The sequence below is a fragment of the Streptopelia decaocto genome (assembly GCF_964273445.1).
Source record: "Streptopelia decaocto genome assembly, chromosome: 14".
NCBI classification, from domain to species: Eukaryota; Metazoa; Chordata; class Aves; order Columbiformes; family Columbidae; genus Streptopelia; species Streptopelia decaocto.
Genome location: NC_138669.1, coordinates 1,520,234 through 1,536,996, shown reverse-complemented (window position 1 = coordinate 1,536,996; position 16,763 = coordinate 1,520,234). Strand labels below are relative to the sequence as shown.

The following is a 16,763-nucleotide window of genomic DNA, read 5'->3' as shown; positions in this document are numbered from 1 at the left end:
GGATGAAGGGTTTCAGGTGTATTCAAAGTGCTGGGGCTTTCTGGTCTTCTGCACACCTGGGCTCCCTAAATGGGACACGTGAATATATAGGGCACGCAGCACAAAGCCATGTGTGCTACAGCTGTCCTGAGCCTCCGCGGCACCTGGAACCTGCAGCTCCCCTTGCGCTGGGATCTGGTCCTCACGCTTCGTCGGCTTTCGGAGAAGATGGAACTCTTCTTGCATCAAGCCAAGACTAAGTCCAGGTAGGGCTTGGAAGGAGGAGTTTTTGAAGAACAACCCAATGTTTCCCGTTTAGGCAGGTGTCCTGCTCTGACGCTTGGAGTATTCAGTCTTTGACAAGATTATTCTTTGTAAAGCATCATCTAAAAATCTATTATGGCATTTGACTCTCTAGCGTGGTTCCAGATGGCTGATACGGTGGAGTGACTTGCAGGCGTTTTGAGGAGCATCTCAGCATCTCTGTGTGTGTCTGGAGGCCGTGCCGGAACGTTGGCGAGCCAGCGAAGATTTCTGAACAGCGAAGGTGGCGTTTCTCCAGGGACCATCTCACCGGCTCATTTTTAGACCCAGATCAACTCAAGGCTAAATCAAGTCCTCGTTTGCAGTCTGGTTTGCTCACATGATTCTCATTAAATGGATGTGTTTAGGCTAAAAATGAGGAGTTTTAGGAAGGTGTTTTTTATCTGCGTTTAGAGATGCCCCAGGTCATTAGCAGGAAGCTTTTAAATTTAACAGTCCTGTTTGCTTCTTGTCTGTTGGAGTGAGCTCAGGAAGGAAGGCGTTGGCTTCTCGTGGGCTTTGGTGTCTCGTACAGGAGCTGGGTTTATTCTGGGGTTCTAAAATCCATGTAACTTTTTTCCCTGTAAATTAACTAAATTAGTTCTGCTTCCTTAATGTGCCTGAGGAGCGTTTTAGGAGGCAAGAGTAGAAACCTTACGGATTGGTTTCACGGATTGGGATGTGATGCGCTCAGCATCCCCGCAGCCGCGCACAGAACTCGCAGAGAAAAGCACGAACCGCATCTCCCTTCTCTGTCCATGCACGATGTGCAAACGGGTCGTGGTGCTCATGGATTAGCTCACGGATTTGCAATTATTCCTGTATTCTGAGCAAACACGTTTCCATCCCCTGACGGCCATCGGGCACCGAGCGGTACATGAGCACAATTAGCGCTGCTTTGACTGAGTCACGTAGCAGTGTTTCCCTACCTGGGGGAGTGAGCTCGAACTTTTTGTGCTAGAAACAGCCCTAACTTCATGCGCAAATTGGGCTCTTTGACTATTTTTTGCATTTATTTCAAGTGGGAGGAAAGACAGGGGTTTGTCTTCTCCTGCTCTTGCCAACAAACTCACCTGCTGCAATAGGTACCTACGTGCACGAGTGATGTCCTCATCCTATGTCAATGTATTGTTATTCCCCTGAACGTCGTCTTCATGTGTGGATGTGAGAGGCAGAGTCTGCACACAGTATTAAACCATAGGAAAGTGTGACCAAATGGATGCGTATAGTAGTTTGCAATATTATATTAGTAAAATTGTTCTATGTTAAAATTAATAGTGCGTGTGGTGGGTCCCCACTTTGTTGAGGAAAGCAAAGCCTAGAATTTATTTTGGTTTTGAGAACGTGTTTAAATAAATACAGACACAGACTTTCTGCTATGGAAGTGTTGTGGACACAGGTTTTATAGCAATTCCAGCCCTGCCACCTCAGTTATTCCAGCTCCATTGCAATAGCAGGAGAGCATGAATTTTCTGCATACACTCATTTCTGCTCCCCCTTCCACAGACTGTCCTGCAAACAGCCAAAAAAACCTGCTCGTCATAATGAACTTGGTTTGTTACTTTGCTGGCGTTCAGGATGACTTGCCATAAGGAAGATAAACGAGGCGGCTCGTGCCGGGTGTGCGGTGGCAGCGCAGGTGCCGGGGGCTCCCGGAGCCCATTCCAGGCCAGCGACACCAAGGGCTCGAGCGCCAAGTCATGGATTTTTTGCTCTGGAAAGCAGCGTTTTTATTGTCAGGAGTTGCAAAGCAGCAGGTTTAGTGGTTGTATTTCAGCGCAGAACTTTGCCATCCATTCCGTGCTTCCCCACTTTACGGGAATACAGCGTATAATTGATTTGCCAGAACTTGAAAGCTGAGTTTCTTACAGCTGATAGACGTTTGTAAAAACTGTGGCTTACAAAATAGATTGTAATCCCATTTGATTAGATGGCAGCGTGTGCTTTAATACTGCTGGAGCATGGTCACAACTCGTTAGCAACCTAATTGAACGAGGCGAGCGGCGGCTGGAGGCGCAGGGAGCAGTGACGGCGGTTTTGGAGGGACAATTCGCATCGTGTCGCATTGTCCAGGGTCACGAGCTGCGGCGCCGCCGCACGGACACCCGGGACAGAGGGACTGTTGGCTCCTGTGGGAGCTGCGCTTTGGGAGATGCTTTAGCCTTTGTCCGTTGAGCTGTCTGGATTTTAAAAACAAAACAAACCCCAAAAAACTTCACGCACAAACCCCAGGTTTGCGTGGGCGCGTATTTCCTCTTTCTCTCTCATTTCCCCCCCCAGGATGTCTTGAGGCTGGTTCCAGCCATGCTGGAGCTGGGAGTGCAGCCACCTCGCTCAGCTGAGCTGGGATGTCCCAGGAGAACTTGAGTCCTCAGGAGAGACCCTTAGAGGCTGAGAAAGCAGCTCTGATGCGATCCAGGGCTGGATTAGACCCTAGAGACTTTGCACAGGAGAGAAGGAGCGTGGAACCGATTTAATCTCGTTTTTACAACGCCGTGACCATTTCGGTCACTTGCTGGCACAGCTGCTGCCGTGTTGCACCGATGCTCCCCGCACACCCCCAAACTGGGTAGCTGTTGCACGGCTGAGCTGTCTCAGGGCTGGTGAGAGAACTCAGTTCCAGCAGGACAGGGAACTGCTGGAGAGAGTCCAGCGCAGCCACCAAGATGCTGCAGGGAGTGGAGCATCTCCCGTGTGAGGAAAGGCTGAGGGAGCTGGGGCTCTGGAGCTGGACAAGAGGACACTGAGGGGGGACTCATTCATGGGGATCAATATGGAAAGGGGGAGTGTCAGGAGGATGGAGCCAGGCTCTTCTGGTGACAACCAGGGACAGGACAAGGGGCAATGGGTGCAAACTGGAACACAGGAGGTTCCACTTAAATTTGAGAAGAAACTTGTTCCTGGTGAGGGTGGCAGAGCCTGGCCCAGGCTGCCCAGGGGGGTTGTGGAGCATCTTGGGACACCCTCTGCACCCCGGGTGCCTGCCTCCTGTCCCCTCTCGCCCCTGTCTTCACCCTTGCTATGTACTTTGTGTGCTGGGCAGGGAAATGCTGGTCTGTGACTCTCACTAAGCGCTACCACCTTCTCTTCATACAGTTGCAGGTGAGAAGAGGGTGCCAGTGATGCCCGGATCGCCCGTGGAAGTGAAGATACAGTCCAGGTCGTCTCCTCCCAACATGCCGCCGCTGCCCCCCGTGAACCCCGGTGGCCCCCGGCCGGTGTCCTTCACCCCAACTGCATGTAAGACCCCAGTAACGCTGCTTTTCCCTGGGACCAGCTCTAGCCAGGAGGAAAGGTTCTGCTTATAGAAGTCACCGGGGATGTCTCAGCCATGGGCCAGGGCTGCTCGCCAGCACGGGGAGCTTTAGCAATGCTGCTTGGCTGTAAGGAAGGGGGGGACTGGGGCTTTCCTGCTATGTATGCAGGACAGATAACAGGGTCTGTACTCCTCCCCAGCCCCCCTACCTGCTCCTGCGTTGCTCTTGGTGGTTCCTTGAGTCCTTCTTCTTGCAGATGCAGCCTTGATTTCCACCATAAACTCCTTAAGAAATCGAAGTATTTTATCAAGTTGGCTTCAAACAAGCCAAGAGCTGAGCTTTTCACTGTCTCTTTTGGAGGAGTTAATTCCCGCTCTGCTGTATCTCACTTTGCAGACAGTGTTTCTGCAGCTGAGATTAGAAAGTTTTCTTCTTTTTTTTAATTTCCCAGCCTCGGAAATTCTTTGCTGTCCATCCAGATTCTCTTTTCTCCGTCTTCTCTTGATGATCTTTCCCATGAAGCCACAGTTGATCCTCGTCCTGCTCAGCCGTAGCGCGGCCTCACCCCCACCTCTTGTGCAGGGTGTGCAGAGGTGGCTCCGTGGCCGCGGTGGATGTACAGCCTCTTCTCACAGCCTACAAAGAGCACACACTCTTTTTTTCCTCCCTTACCTGACATTTAAGCCATTTAATGTATTTTGAAAAGCATCATTCCAGAGCAAAGCTGCTTTACTTTATTGGGCATGGAGTGACCTGACCCCTGCACGTGGCACATAAGTATTTTCCAGGCTTTCCTCTCCCTTTTTCTCCCGTGCTGTGTCTCCCTAGCTGATTCTGCGTTGCTTTGCTGTTCACGGTGGTGTCTGGGATGTCTCAGTTTCACGCTGGCAGTGGATTTCTGAGACTGACAATCCAGCCTCTTTTCAGGACGCGCACTGATGTATTGCGTGGTGCTGGCAATAGCACTAATGGCTCGGTTATCCCGCCAGACACGTTGTCCCCATCTTTATGCGCTGAGGGGTTTTTAATGGCTCTCCTTTTGCTCAGGCAGAAAACGACCATTAGCAAAGTGACAGAAATTAATTTTTCCAATGAGGTTGCTTGGCACACTGCTAAGGGCCAAGGAGCCTGAATCTGCTGATTGCAGATGACTTAATTGCTCTTTCCAAGAGAGATGAGAGATGTGACTCGTGGTGAAGTTTATTCTCTCTTTATACTTCTCAGTTGCACCAAAGGGGTTTTTGTCAGAGTCAGTGGGTACAGACCCTGCCTTGTAAAAGCCCGTGGCTTGGGCAGGCGAGGAGGAGCACGCTGGAGGAAGGCTGTGCCTGCCTACGGATCAGTAACGTGTTGGAGAAGAGGACCTGAGGCAGAATATAACAGAGCAGCCCTACATGATGACTTCCATGTTCCCAGGACTCCAGCATCCTCCTGTCCCCGCAGCTGTAGTCCCGGTACACGGCCTCACGTGCTTCATCGCTGTCTTCTCAGCTGGAACAGCAGCCCCAGCCCGGGCCGTGGTCTGTGGCGGAGCAGATCCCGGCGCTGCGCGGGATCAGATAACTGCCGGCACCCTGCGGTGACGCCGTTTGCAGGGGGTCCGGCGGGGTGAAGCTGACGAGGCAGAGCGCGGTTACGGGGCGGCAGCCAACGGCAGCCCTGACCCGGCCCGCGGCATCGCCTGCTCCCTCGGCCTCCGCCGCTCCCGTCCTCGGCAGCCCCGGGGGGGTGCGCAGCCCTGGCTTCCCCCAGGGTTTAAATAGAGCTCGTTGATCTCCCTAATATGTAATTTGAAAGAATAAGAGGAAGCAAAACAGAGAAGGGGTAAAGTGCCTCGGTCGCAGCTGCTGGAGAGCGTAGAGCTGCACAGTCCTGTGCTGTCGGAGAGGAGCTTCTCTGGGTGGCTTTCCTCCTATTTATGACACTGTTATTGTGAAATAAGTGCTCTTTATGAGTAGTTGCCAGAAGCCTTGCCTTTCACATAGCTCTGCGTTTGCTGGTGCGCATGGTAGTTAACTCTGCCAGTACACGCCGTCTCTGCAGGACACCCCTGTCCCTTTGCAGGTTTGGGGAAGCCAGTGTGGACAGGAGTTGTTCAGGCTGCATTGCTCCATAGGAAAAGGCATGAGCTCGCTTTGCCTTTGCACCTCCCTGTCCTCTCCATCCTGGCTTCGCCTCATTTTGTCACCTCTCTGTCTGTGTGAGGACACATCTTTGTTATGTCCCAGAAGAGCCCGTCATCCCCTGGTTCGCAGGAACCACCTTTGATGGTCTCTTCAGCCTTATCTTTCCCTTGCATCTTAACTGACTCTGGTTAATCTGCTCGGCTTCCCTCCGGTGCTCACCACGCGGGTCCAGGTGCGTGGAGCTTCTCCAGCCTCTGACCCCACATGCCCCAGAGTGGTTTAACTGTTCGAGTACCTCCTGTCTTTTTCTCTGAAAAACCCTTACCGGGTTCATGAGGATTTGGTATCATCGTCACAGAACTGCAGCGGAAATGTTGGCTCCTTTTTTGCAAACTGCTGCTCCACCATGGCAGGCGCCTTCCCCTGCCCTGCGTGCCCCGACCTCAGCGCTCCTCCTCTGAGCACCGCCGTTCGAAATGGTTGTTATAGCTTGTTCCTTCTCTTCAGTGCTAGGAATTCAGAGCTGGACTTTTAAGGATAACCTAGTGGATCAGCTAAAACTATGTTTGTGATGATGTACTTTTCACCTCTAAAATTCCGGGTCTGTACTGAGCTGGGCCCCCAGCGCACAGCTGCTCTTCAGGCAGGGCTCTAGATTGCACAATGGCGGTGCGGGGATGTCAACAATTTATTCCAATCGCTCGCCGAGTTCCCGACCTTCCAGCCCTTCAGTCTGTTTCGACACACTCGCTGCTTACAGGAGGAGAAGCTGCAGATGGGACCAGGTTGGAACACAGCAACCATGTTTGTGAAAGCCCCTGTAAAGCCCCGAGGGGGTACAGCGGGACAGGATCCCGTCAGCATCCTCGGGGCGAGGCGGAGGCACCTGAGCTGCGGTATCTATTAGTGAGACCCCGGCTGTAATGAGCACTGATGATTTATTGTAAACAGTGGGGCTGGGAAGGATCCTTGGATCATCTGCTGTACTTTTGAGCCTGACGCAGACCAGAAAACGCCAATTGGTAATTTGTGCTGAGGGCCATAAGCTTTGAGATAAAGCACGTTTAATTCCTCATGCTGAGTGTATGGCACAACTTGATCAGCCATGGCCTTGGCTTTGTGCAGCCTGACCGCGTTCTCCTGGGCGGCCTCAAGCGCTACCAGAAGTGTCTGTGCTCAGGTTGCGCCAGGGGAGGTTGAGGTTGGATCTGGGGAACAATTTCTTCCCCAAAGGGCTGTGGGGCATTGAACAGGCTGCCCAGGGCAGGGCTGGAGTCACCAGCCCTGGAGGGGTTGGACAGACGGAGATGAGGTTCTCAGGGACATGGGGTAGTGACAGAGTGAGGTTATTTTTTGGACTGGATGATCTTAAATGCCTTTTCCAATTAAAATGATTCTATGATTCTATCTCCCATTTGCAGTGCCCAATGGAATAAACCACTCCCCCCCAACTCTGAACGGGGCACCATCCCCACCCCAGCGCTTTAGCAACGGTCCTTCCTCTTCCTCCTCCTCCTCGCTGACGAACCAGCAGCTCCCAGCCACGTGCGGCGCCCGGCAGCTCAGCAAGCTGAAGCGATTCCTCACTACCCTGCAGCAGTTTGGCAATGACATTTCCCCGGAGATTGGGGAGAAGGTCCGGACCCTCGTCCTGGCGTTAGTGGTAAGCACAGAGCGCTCTGGCGATGGGATCCAGGCAGCTGGCGCCTGCCCGTGTTACATGGCATCAGCTGTTCGCGTCTTTACAGGCAGAGCTGTTGGCTGGGCAAGACTCTGCAATGTTTGTGCCCTCTGGTAAACTTGCTGGCTTCTTTTTTTCTTGTCTTTGATGGGTTTCAAAAAGCTGTTTGTCCGGTGGCTTTGACATGAGCTTGGGTGCAGCTGAACTGAAGGAGAGCTGGAAGGATTCAGACAAAGCTTTTCTGTAAAGGCCGCAGGCTGGTGCATTGGGCTGGCTGGAAGCCATAGGCTAGGCTGGACTTCTCCCTTTCCTCTCGTAAAGGAAACTTTTCACACAATTCAGAGGAGCCTGTACCTTTGTACTAGGGAGGTGTTTTCTTGCTTGTGCAGATTTATGATTGCCTGACCCTGACCTCAGATCAACTTACCTCTAAAATGCTTCCATGCAGAGAAATGCCAGTTCCAGCCGCTGTTTCGTTGGTGCTGTGCTGGCTTCAGTGTGCTCAGACTCAACAGGGCTTAGCTTGATGAGGCAGCCAAGTGTCATGGCAGAAGCAGGGTCCTGTCGCTAGCAGGGACCCGCTCTGGAAGGCTGGTCCTTCTCTGCTCCTGAGTGTGTATAGAAAATATAATGATACTTCAAAGATTTAATTTATGATAAGCAGTGATGGGTTTAATAGGCATTTTTCTGCTTTATGGGCTGCTCTTACATGTCTTAAACAGGCAAGGTTGGCTACTGCAAAGGTCTGCACGGGATGGGAAAGCTGGTGTTGCGAAGCAGGAGGTCTGAGCTCCTGGGGTGCTGCTGCTTTGCGTGAGTGTGTGTCTGCCCACGTTACTTACCAAAGATGTCCCTGCTCACGGCAGGGGTGGCACTGGGGCCACTTTGAAGGTCCCTTCAACCCAAACTATTCTACGATTCTATGAAATGATAAGCTGTCCACATTCCTCCGACTGTTGTTCTCACCACGTAGTTACCTGTGACAATTGCTGCAGGTTTGCACATGCAGGTTATCAAATGCTGCTTGTTCCCGGGAGCGCCCGGCCTGAACAGCCCCAGGGGTGCAGGTCAGGGGGTACGTGCCAGTGGGTGAGCTGGTGGTTGGTGGGTGTGAGCGGGTGAGCTGCGGGGAGGAAGGTGGAGAGGACCGTGTGCTGCTCAGAGCAGCTGGAACCGCCGTCTGGCTCCCCGCAGCCTGTCCCAGGCACCCAGCAGGACGCAGGAGGCGCCAGCGGGTCCTGCTGCCTCGCGGCGCTGGGAGGACGCTGGGCTGGGAGCACCTGGCTGTGCGCAGCGTTCGGCCCTCGCCTCGCGCCACGTTTCTGCTCCACTGGCCTGAGTCTTCTTGGCTGCATTAGGCAGGATCCAATGCAAATATTGTCAGTCCTGTAGTGGCAGATGCAGTCTCCCTTCCAGTTCTGTTCATTTGGAGCCGTTTCCCACATGTCTAAAAATAAGAACAAGTTGTCATTTCATTTCTTAATTTCTTTTCTCAGAACTCAACGGTGACAATTGAGGAATTTCACTGCAAGCTGCAAGAGGCAACGAACTTCCCCCTCCGGCCATTTGTGATCCCCTTTCTGAAGGTGAGAGGGAGCTGGGGGGTTTGCTGTTGCTCCGTGTGCCGGTCTGTGCCGCCTGGCAGCGTGTCAGTGCTGGGAAAGCTCTCCTTTCAAGCCACACAGCAATTTTGTTGAAGTCCAAGACAGACTGCACAGACTGTAGCAGTGGCCATGTGGGACTGGCTTGAAGAAAGCTAATGTTACAGCGAGTGCCACATATGTTTGCTTGTGTGTCGGGGATAAAGGAAGCAAACCAAGTTCTGTTCGGCAGCTTCTGACCCTATAATCTTATTTGCACATGTTCAGATCTAGAACATTTGGAGTGCTGGCACACAGAGCTTGTGGTTAGATGCTGGAAGCACAGAGCGCTTCCCGTGACATGTGTTTTTTGGGTGCACCGATGTCAGGTCATCCGCAGCTCTTGAGAAAATCCAGGTAAATCTGACAGTGCAGCCAGCAGGAGCTGGAGGATCCTGAGCCGGGGCACAGGCTGTAGGTGTTACTGCTCTGAGAGGTTGTGTGCGTGGAGCAAACCTTGTGCGAATGGCTGGAGCTGCCTGTCCGCAGCCTGTGTAAGCCAGAGCTGTGCTGGTTTTGCAGGCCAACCTCCCGCTGCTGCAGCGAGAGCTGCTGCACTGCGCCCGGGCTGCCAAGCAGACGCCGTCCCAGTACCTGGCACAGCACGAGCACATCCTGCTCAATACAAACACCACGTCCCCCACGGACTCCTCCGAGCTGCTCATCGAGGTCAATGGGAATGGGAAGAGGCACAGTCCGGACAGGTAAAAAAAGTAGCTTTCATTGTTCTGCCAAGTTCTTGAAGTCACAGAATCAGAGACTGGTTGGGGTTGGAAGGGATCTCTGTAGATCCACAGTCCAACCCACCTGCTCACGCAGGGTCACAGAGCAGATCACACAGGTGGGTCCAGGGGGTTTGAATGTCTCAGAGAAGGAGACTCCACACCCGCTCTGGGCAGCCTGGGCCAGGCTCTGGCACCGAACAGCAAACAAGTTTCTGCTCATGTTCAGATGGAGCCTCCTGTGTTCCAGTCTGTGCCCGTTGCCCCTCACCCTGGCGTTGGGCACCACTGGACAGAGTCTGGTCCATCCTCTGACACCCACCCTGAGATATTTATAAACATTGATGAGATCCCCTCTCAGCTTCTCTTCTCCAGCTGAACAGCCCCAGCTCTCTCAGTCTCTCCTCATCAGAAAGATGCTCCAGACCCCTCAGCGTCTTTGTAGCTCTTCTCTGAACTCTCCTCAGTAAAGTCATGACTTCCGTTTCTGCTTTGGTACTGTCAAAGCTTCAAGCAGCATCCAGGGCTAAAGTGTAGGACTTTATCACTCCCAGCAGCTATTCTGGCTGTTGATAAGACACTGATGGTTGCTTCTCCTGCCCTGTGAATTTGGGTTGGGATCCTCTTCCCGGCAGGTTCGGTCCCAGGGGCACTTGTTGGGTAGCGCTGAAAGGCCCACGCGGGGGAGCGGAGCAGTTGTGTCCCCAAGCAGGGGCACTGCCAGGGCTGGGAAGGATGCAGTTCATTTTCATCACTTTTTCCAAGTTAAAAATTGTTATGTAATTATGTGGAGCATGTATAAAAACTGTGAAATTTTAATTCGTTCATACTCAGAAAGATGAATCACAACACTCGGGCATCTTGAACTTTTTCTTTGACAGGGTCATTTTGTGAATTTGTTCATGTTTGGTTTAGCTCCCTGCCTTTACCCTGCAGCAAAATCATCACTGCCCAAACTCTGCTCATTCCAAATCTGCATCTTTCCCTTTCCGAGTACGTTCCTGCGGCGCTAACGAATGCCTCTGCTGGTGTGGTTGCAGGAGGGAAGACGGCAGCTTTGAGAGGGAGCCGCTGCCGACGGAGCCTCCGGCCAAGCGGGTGTGCACCATCAGCCCCGCACCACGGCACAGCCCTGCCCTGGCCCTCCCCCTGATGAACCCGGGGGGGCAGTTCCACCCCACCCCGCCGCCCCTCCAGCACTACACCCTGGAAGATATCGCCACCTCCCACCTCTACAGGGATCCCAGCAAGATGCTGGAGCACAGAGAGATGCGGGACAGGCACGGCGGTCTTGGTAAGAAAAGCCTGGAGGGCTTTTAGTCACAGGAGCTGTGGGGCTTTAGCACTGGTCACTCACACCCAGGACTGTGTAATCCTGGGCATGTCTTCGGCACAGATTTTGCAGGAAATTCACAGAAAACAACTAACTGTGTGAGATTAAAAACAGGAAGACTGAGAGTTTGTGTTTCCCTGTATACATGTAAAATCTGGAGGCTGAGGAGGAAGGACGTGGTGTGTGAGTCTGGTGTAGCCAGCCCAGCAGGCAGGAGCGGAGGGCAGGGAAGGAGAAACGAGCTTTGCTGAGATGACTAAAGGAAGAGCGCACAGCCTGACCCCTCAGCCCGTTTCTCCCCGGGGGGGTGTGGGAGGTGGACGCTGTGTTTCCGACAGCGCAGCCTGAATCACAAGCTCTGAGCCCCTGCGGGTTTATAACGAGGGAACTGGCTCCCCAGGCAGGTCAGATCCAGAGCCGTGAGGGGATGTAGCGCTTCTGAGACAGTGGCACAGACAAGGATAGAAATACAGGCATGGAATTGCCCCTGCAGAGCCACCATCCTCAGATGTGTTTACAATCCCAGCTCTACATAGCTGGAAACAGCTCTTGATTATTGCTTTGGGGCCACCTTTGCTCTGGAAGCTCTCTGTCCGTCTCATCGCTCTTCTGGCTGTGGTTTGTTGCAGGTTTGAATGGCGGATACCAGGACGAGCTGGTGGACCATCGCCTAACTGAGAGAGAGTGGGCTGACGAGTGGAAGCATCTCGATCACGTAAGGAATGTGGGGAGGTGTGGGAAGCTCTGTGGGACACAGCAGCCCCACCTGCTCCAATTTGTGATTTTCTTGGTGGTGGTGCCATAGCCAACATTTTCAGGTGGATGGTGGGGAGGGCACTTTCCTGGCATTTTGCCTCTGCCCATGGTCAGTAGAAGCCAAAATTACTCTGGAAAAGGTGTCTGGAGCTGGGGAGCTTCTGCAGAGCACAGCCATGTGCCGCGCTGGCTGGTGGAGCAGCCAAACCCACCCTTGTCCCTGTGCAGGTCCCCTCAGCAGCAGCCCAGGCCAGCGCTGCACTGACAGGAGCGCATATGCGCTGTGTGCATAAAGGATATGGAGCTTACAAAATAAATAAACCCATCATTATTTGTTAAAGACTTTTTTTTTCCAGAGTGCCAGCGTTTTGTGGGCCTCAACTAGGTACCAACAGCAAGACTTGGTACTTCGGGCAGACTTTCTGCAGTCTGCTTTTTCCCTCAGAGCAAGGCTGCTCATCCAAACGCTTCACTGGAGTGTTTCCCCCAAAGAGAACACATTGAAATTCAGCTTTGATCACAGGTGCAGGGACCCCGTGCTCGCTTATGCTCTAAAGCCGATGTTTCGTGGGGGTGTGAAGTAGAGGCCCTGTAGCTGAATATTGTGCATTGGGATGTGGCTACGGAGACATGGCACCAGGAGCACAGCCAGCCCTTGCGTGGACACATCGTTCCCATAGGAAAGGGGGGGTTTTCACCTCCAACTTTAGAAGCGTGGCCCTAAACCTGCTGTGCTGAGTGAAGCCCCGTGGTGCAGGTGTGATCCCCTCCCTCCCCTGGTGCTGCTCAGCATCGCTGCTGGGCCTGTGGCTACGGGACCCCATCTCACCCACCTGTTTGAATACTCCATCATCCAAAATACTGCCCTCAGACCTCCTTCCTCTGAAATGACCTCGTGTTCTGTCTTCCTGGGATGGTCCTTCCGTGGTGCCTCCAATGGGAAATTGGGGAGACGACCTCCTGAGCGGGCAGTGAGGCTGAGAACACGTTCCTCCCTGCAGGCACTGAACTGCATCATGGAGATGGTGGAGAAGACCCGTCGCTCCATGGCTGTGCTGCGGCGCTGCCAGGAGGCCGACCGGGAGGAGCTCAACTACTGGAAGAGGCGATGCAGCGAGACGGAGCCGCGCAAGGGCAGCGAGCTGGGCTCCCGGCAGCACAGCCCCAGCAGCTCCGACTCCATCAGCAGCGGTAAGCCAGCATGTTTCTGAGCAGGTGTCTAATTACAGCAAAGCTTGTCACCATTCAGTTTTGGGCCCCTCATGCCAAGAAAGGCCTTGAGGTGCTGGAGTGAGTTGTGAGAAGGGGAATGGAGCTGGTGAGGGGCTGGAGCACAAGTGTGATGGGAGCGGCTGAGGGACCTGGGGGGTTCAGCTGGAGAACAGGAACTGAGGGGAGACCTTCTGATCTCTGAACTGCCTGAAAGGAGCTTGGAGCCAGGGGGGTCGGGCTCTGCTCCCCAGGAACAAGCGCCAGGAGCAGAGGAAACGGCCTCAAGTTGCACCAGGGGAGGTTGAGGTTGGATGTGGGGAACAATTTCTTCCCCAAAGGGCTGTGGGGCATTGGAACAGGCTGCCCAGGGCAGTGCTGGAGTCACCAGCCCTGGAGGGTTGGACGGACACAGACACGAGGTTCTCAGAGACATGGGCCAGTGCCAGGGTTGGGTTAATGGTTGGACTTGATGATCTTGAGGATCTCTTCCAATTAAAATGATTCTATGACATTAGGCATAAAGTGATTATTCTATCTAAGTATCTAAGCATAAAGCTTTGAAGAGTGACAGGTCACTGGACACTTGAAAGCTCCTGTGTGAGCCCCTGGAAGCAGCATTTGCTGACGCCTGAAGGCGCCTTTGGGCAGCAGCAGCTTCTGCCGGTGCCAGGGGGATGGCGTCTTGTCACTGAGCTGGATCTGCTCACCAAACTGGGCCAAACTCATCCAGAGCTGAGAAACTGGGAGTGAAAAGGCAGGAGGGGTGGTTGGTTCCCTCCCTCTTCCCTTTCTAGTCTCCCTTGCCAAAAGGATTTTAAATGTCAAGGTCTAGTAATTCTAAAAATACTGAAGACTGCTCTAAGTGTAAGAGCTACTACCTGAGTTATTAATTCTATTTTTGTATCATGAGTCAACTTAACTTTAGGAAAGCTGACTGGTTTTCCCATCCAGTGTGCAGGGGTTTCACCCTGTACAAAAAACAAGTCTAAACTTAAACTGCTGATTTTGTTCATTTGGATGTAGTTCTAACTTCCATCCAAACATATGCTTCAAATCAAATGCTGAAAAAAATCCCCTTGATCATTCAATAATAAAAATAGAAGGATATATATATATAGATGTATATATATTTTTAATAATTTGGGAAGGTTGTTGATGCTTTCTCCCCTTGTAGGACCTAGGGGCTAATTTTCAAGCCCCATTGCTGTTGTGGGAAGCTGCAGTTAAATATCAAGAAGCATCCCAGGTGTTCTGTGGGCTTAAGTAATCTCACCACCTTCCTGCGGTGCTTTGGGTTTCCCACCACCCTTTGACATAAGCAGCTTTTGTTCTGACCCTTCAGAAAGCGCTGCCCTTAACATAAACTTCTGGTCGTGTAGATTGATGTGCAAAGTTGCTGGATGGTGCAGATGTTTGATGGTTTATATTTATAAGCATTGCCTGTTGTTATGAATTACCAGGAGATGGAAATGGGTTATACGGTGTCATAAATTATGCAGGGCCCTAATTAAATGTGGTAATTTATCATCTGAGTGTTTGATGAATGGCTTTAACTGTAGGAATCCTCTGCTTTGAGTTTTAGCTGGTTAATTCTGCCCTGCCCACCGATGTACTGAGGTACAGCCGGGAACTTGCCGGGCACTTCAGCAGCGATCGGGTGTGACGAGGCTTTGCCAACCTTTCCCTGTGTCCTTTATCCCAACAGATTCATTGCGGGAGTTCAGCAGCAGGTCGGGAACAGGCTACGTCACTGAAGAGATATGGAAAAAAGCTGGTAAGTGTTTGCTGGTGACCTTGGCGAGGGATGCTGCCAGATCGGCCCGGGTCAGCACAGATACTGTGGGTTTGCTCTGCGGAAAGGGGAGCAGCCCAGCCGCAGGAAAGCCCCGGGATGTGCACATCTGGCTGCCCACCCCCCAACTTGTGTTTTCTGAAGGGCTCTGCTCCTTCTGTGCGATGGGGATCCCAGGGCGGTCATGACCGCGTCCCTTCATCCTCCTGCCCGTGGGCGTCCCTGCCGCAGGTGACACGCTGCCACGTCCTGACAGCTCTCTTGTCCCTCCGAGGCTCCTCGGGCGGGGGGGTGAAGCTGCTGTTTTCTTCCAGAAGAAGCCGTGAACGAGGTGAAGCGCCAGGCCATGTCGGAGGTGCAGAAAGCGGTGGCGGAGGCCGAGCAGAAGGCGTTTGAGATGATTGCCTCCGAGAGGGCTCGGATGGAGCAGACCATCGCGGACGCCAAGCGCCAGGCCACCGAGGACGCTTTCTTAGTGATAAATGAACAGGAGGAGTCTACGGAGGTAAGGTGGCCGGGGACAGCCTGGGAGGGGACTTTCAGGGGCTCCCAAAGTGTCCGTGTCCTGCCCAGCAGTGACCCAGAGCCCGCAGCTCCCCTGTCCCTTTCCCTTTGGAGAGTCTCTCTCCAATCGGTAACTCAAAGGCCGCACTGATACCCCAAAAAAACTTGTTATTTTAATGGGAGGGGACTCAGCCTAATTAAGTTACTAAACCTCGTAACATCTAATGAGACATTTGCATGTTGGAAAAGAAGGGATGACTCTTAGTTTGTCACAGCCAGTGACACGTGCTGAATGGGTGTCTCTTAGAGAATTTCTTTCTACTCCTCAATCCTTAATTACCTTCCCTGTTCCTTAGCTGGAGGCTCACTTTGTTAAGCTTTAGAGATCTCAGCTGGACTGGGCAAGGAGAATTACACGGTGGATCCCTGCGCCACCACAGCCCAGCCACATGTGCTTTGCTTCTCATTTGATTTTCTCTGCACAAATGCAAGAGCAGAGGCTTTGCCAAGCAAAAATCTGATGGGAACATGGAGTTAATGTCTGTTGGGACTGTGCTGGGTTTCAGTTCACCCTGCTGACGGGGGCTTGGGAAGCTCTGGTGCCGGCAGGTGCCGTGTAAATACGAGGTGTTATTACAGAGAAATATGTCTATACTGTGATATTTCTGATTAAGTCACCGAAGGCTGGATGCGCCGGTTGGTAAACATATGATGAGAGTGGGTAGAACTGCTCGGGAAGCAGGGGAAGAAGCAAGACAAGCAGTGATCTCTGCACAGGGCAAAACCAGGGAAATGACCCATGGAGTGGTGTGGGGCCTGGGGAGCAGCCAAGCATCCCCCTGCCCGCACGGGCCCCGCAGACCCCAGAGCCCTTCTCAAGAGCCACGTTGAAAAGCTGTCGCGTATTCTGGTACGCTGTGTAACCTTTGAAATACAGCTTTAAAACAGCGCTTGAAGTATAAACAGCTGTAAAGCAGTGACCCAGTTTTCCGAGAGTTACCACAGGGTTTTTTTTGTGGTCCTGCTTCTCCTGGCGGAGCGAGGAGCCTCGGGAATGCGCTGGCTCCGGAGCAGCTCGTTCCTGACCAGCTCACTTTGGTGCTTCGCTGCCAGCCCGTAAATCACCACCGGGAGCTGGCGGCTCCAGCGCAGACCCTGGGTGCGGGGAATCCCACTGCCCGTCCTCGCAACAGGGGCCAGCATCTCCCACCACCTCGCTTTCCTCCTCGCCAGCTTCTTGCTCCGGTGGCAGCCGCAGCGACCAGCCGAAGCTGCGCGGTTGGGCGGGATCCAAGGCCGGCAGGCTCCGGCAGAGGCTGCTTTTCTGCTCGCCCTCCCCGGTCTGTGGTTGCTAACGCGGAGTCCAGCTGCAGGAAAGCTGATCCCTGCGCTCCCGTCCCGGAGCAGCTGCAGCCGCTCCCGGCGCTGGCCCCTCGCCCCGCGCAGCTCGGGAGGCGG

At 53.1% G+C, this 16,763-nt stretch overlaps 1 protein-coding gene across 6 annotated transcripts in view; it reads left to right on the top strand.

Moving 5' to 3' along the window:
* The window catches only part of CBFA2T2 (CBFA2/RUNX1 partner transcriptional co-repressor 2), a 59,447-nt gene that overhangs the window by 39,319 nt on the left and 3,365 nt on the right, over window positions 1-16,763 (top strand). For 4 of the 6 annotated variants that reach the window (XM_082065137.1, XM_082065141.1, XM_082065139.1 and 1 more), the window contains exons 2-10: window positions 3,379-3,522; window positions 7,087-7,328; window positions 8,843-8,932; window positions 9,509-9,690; window positions 10,749-11,002; window positions 11,671-11,756; window positions 12,799-12,988; window positions 14,715-14,783; window positions 15,116-15,306. In XM_082065137.1, coding sequence (XP_081921263.1) covers window positions 3,379-3,522; window positions 7,087-7,328; window positions 8,843-8,932; window positions 9,509-9,690; window positions 10,749-11,002; window positions 11,671-11,756; window positions 12,799-12,988; window positions 14,715-14,783; window positions 15,116-15,306 — 1,448 coding nt within the window. The remainder of the gene's footprint in view (window positions 1-3,378; window positions 3,523-7,086; window positions 7,329-8,842; window positions 8,933-9,508; window positions 9,691-10,748; window positions 11,003-11,670; window positions 11,757-12,798; window positions 12,989-14,714; window positions 14,784-15,115; window positions 15,307-16,763) is intronic. The other 2 variants (XM_082065138.1, XM_082065142.1) reach the window with 2 other exon arrangements.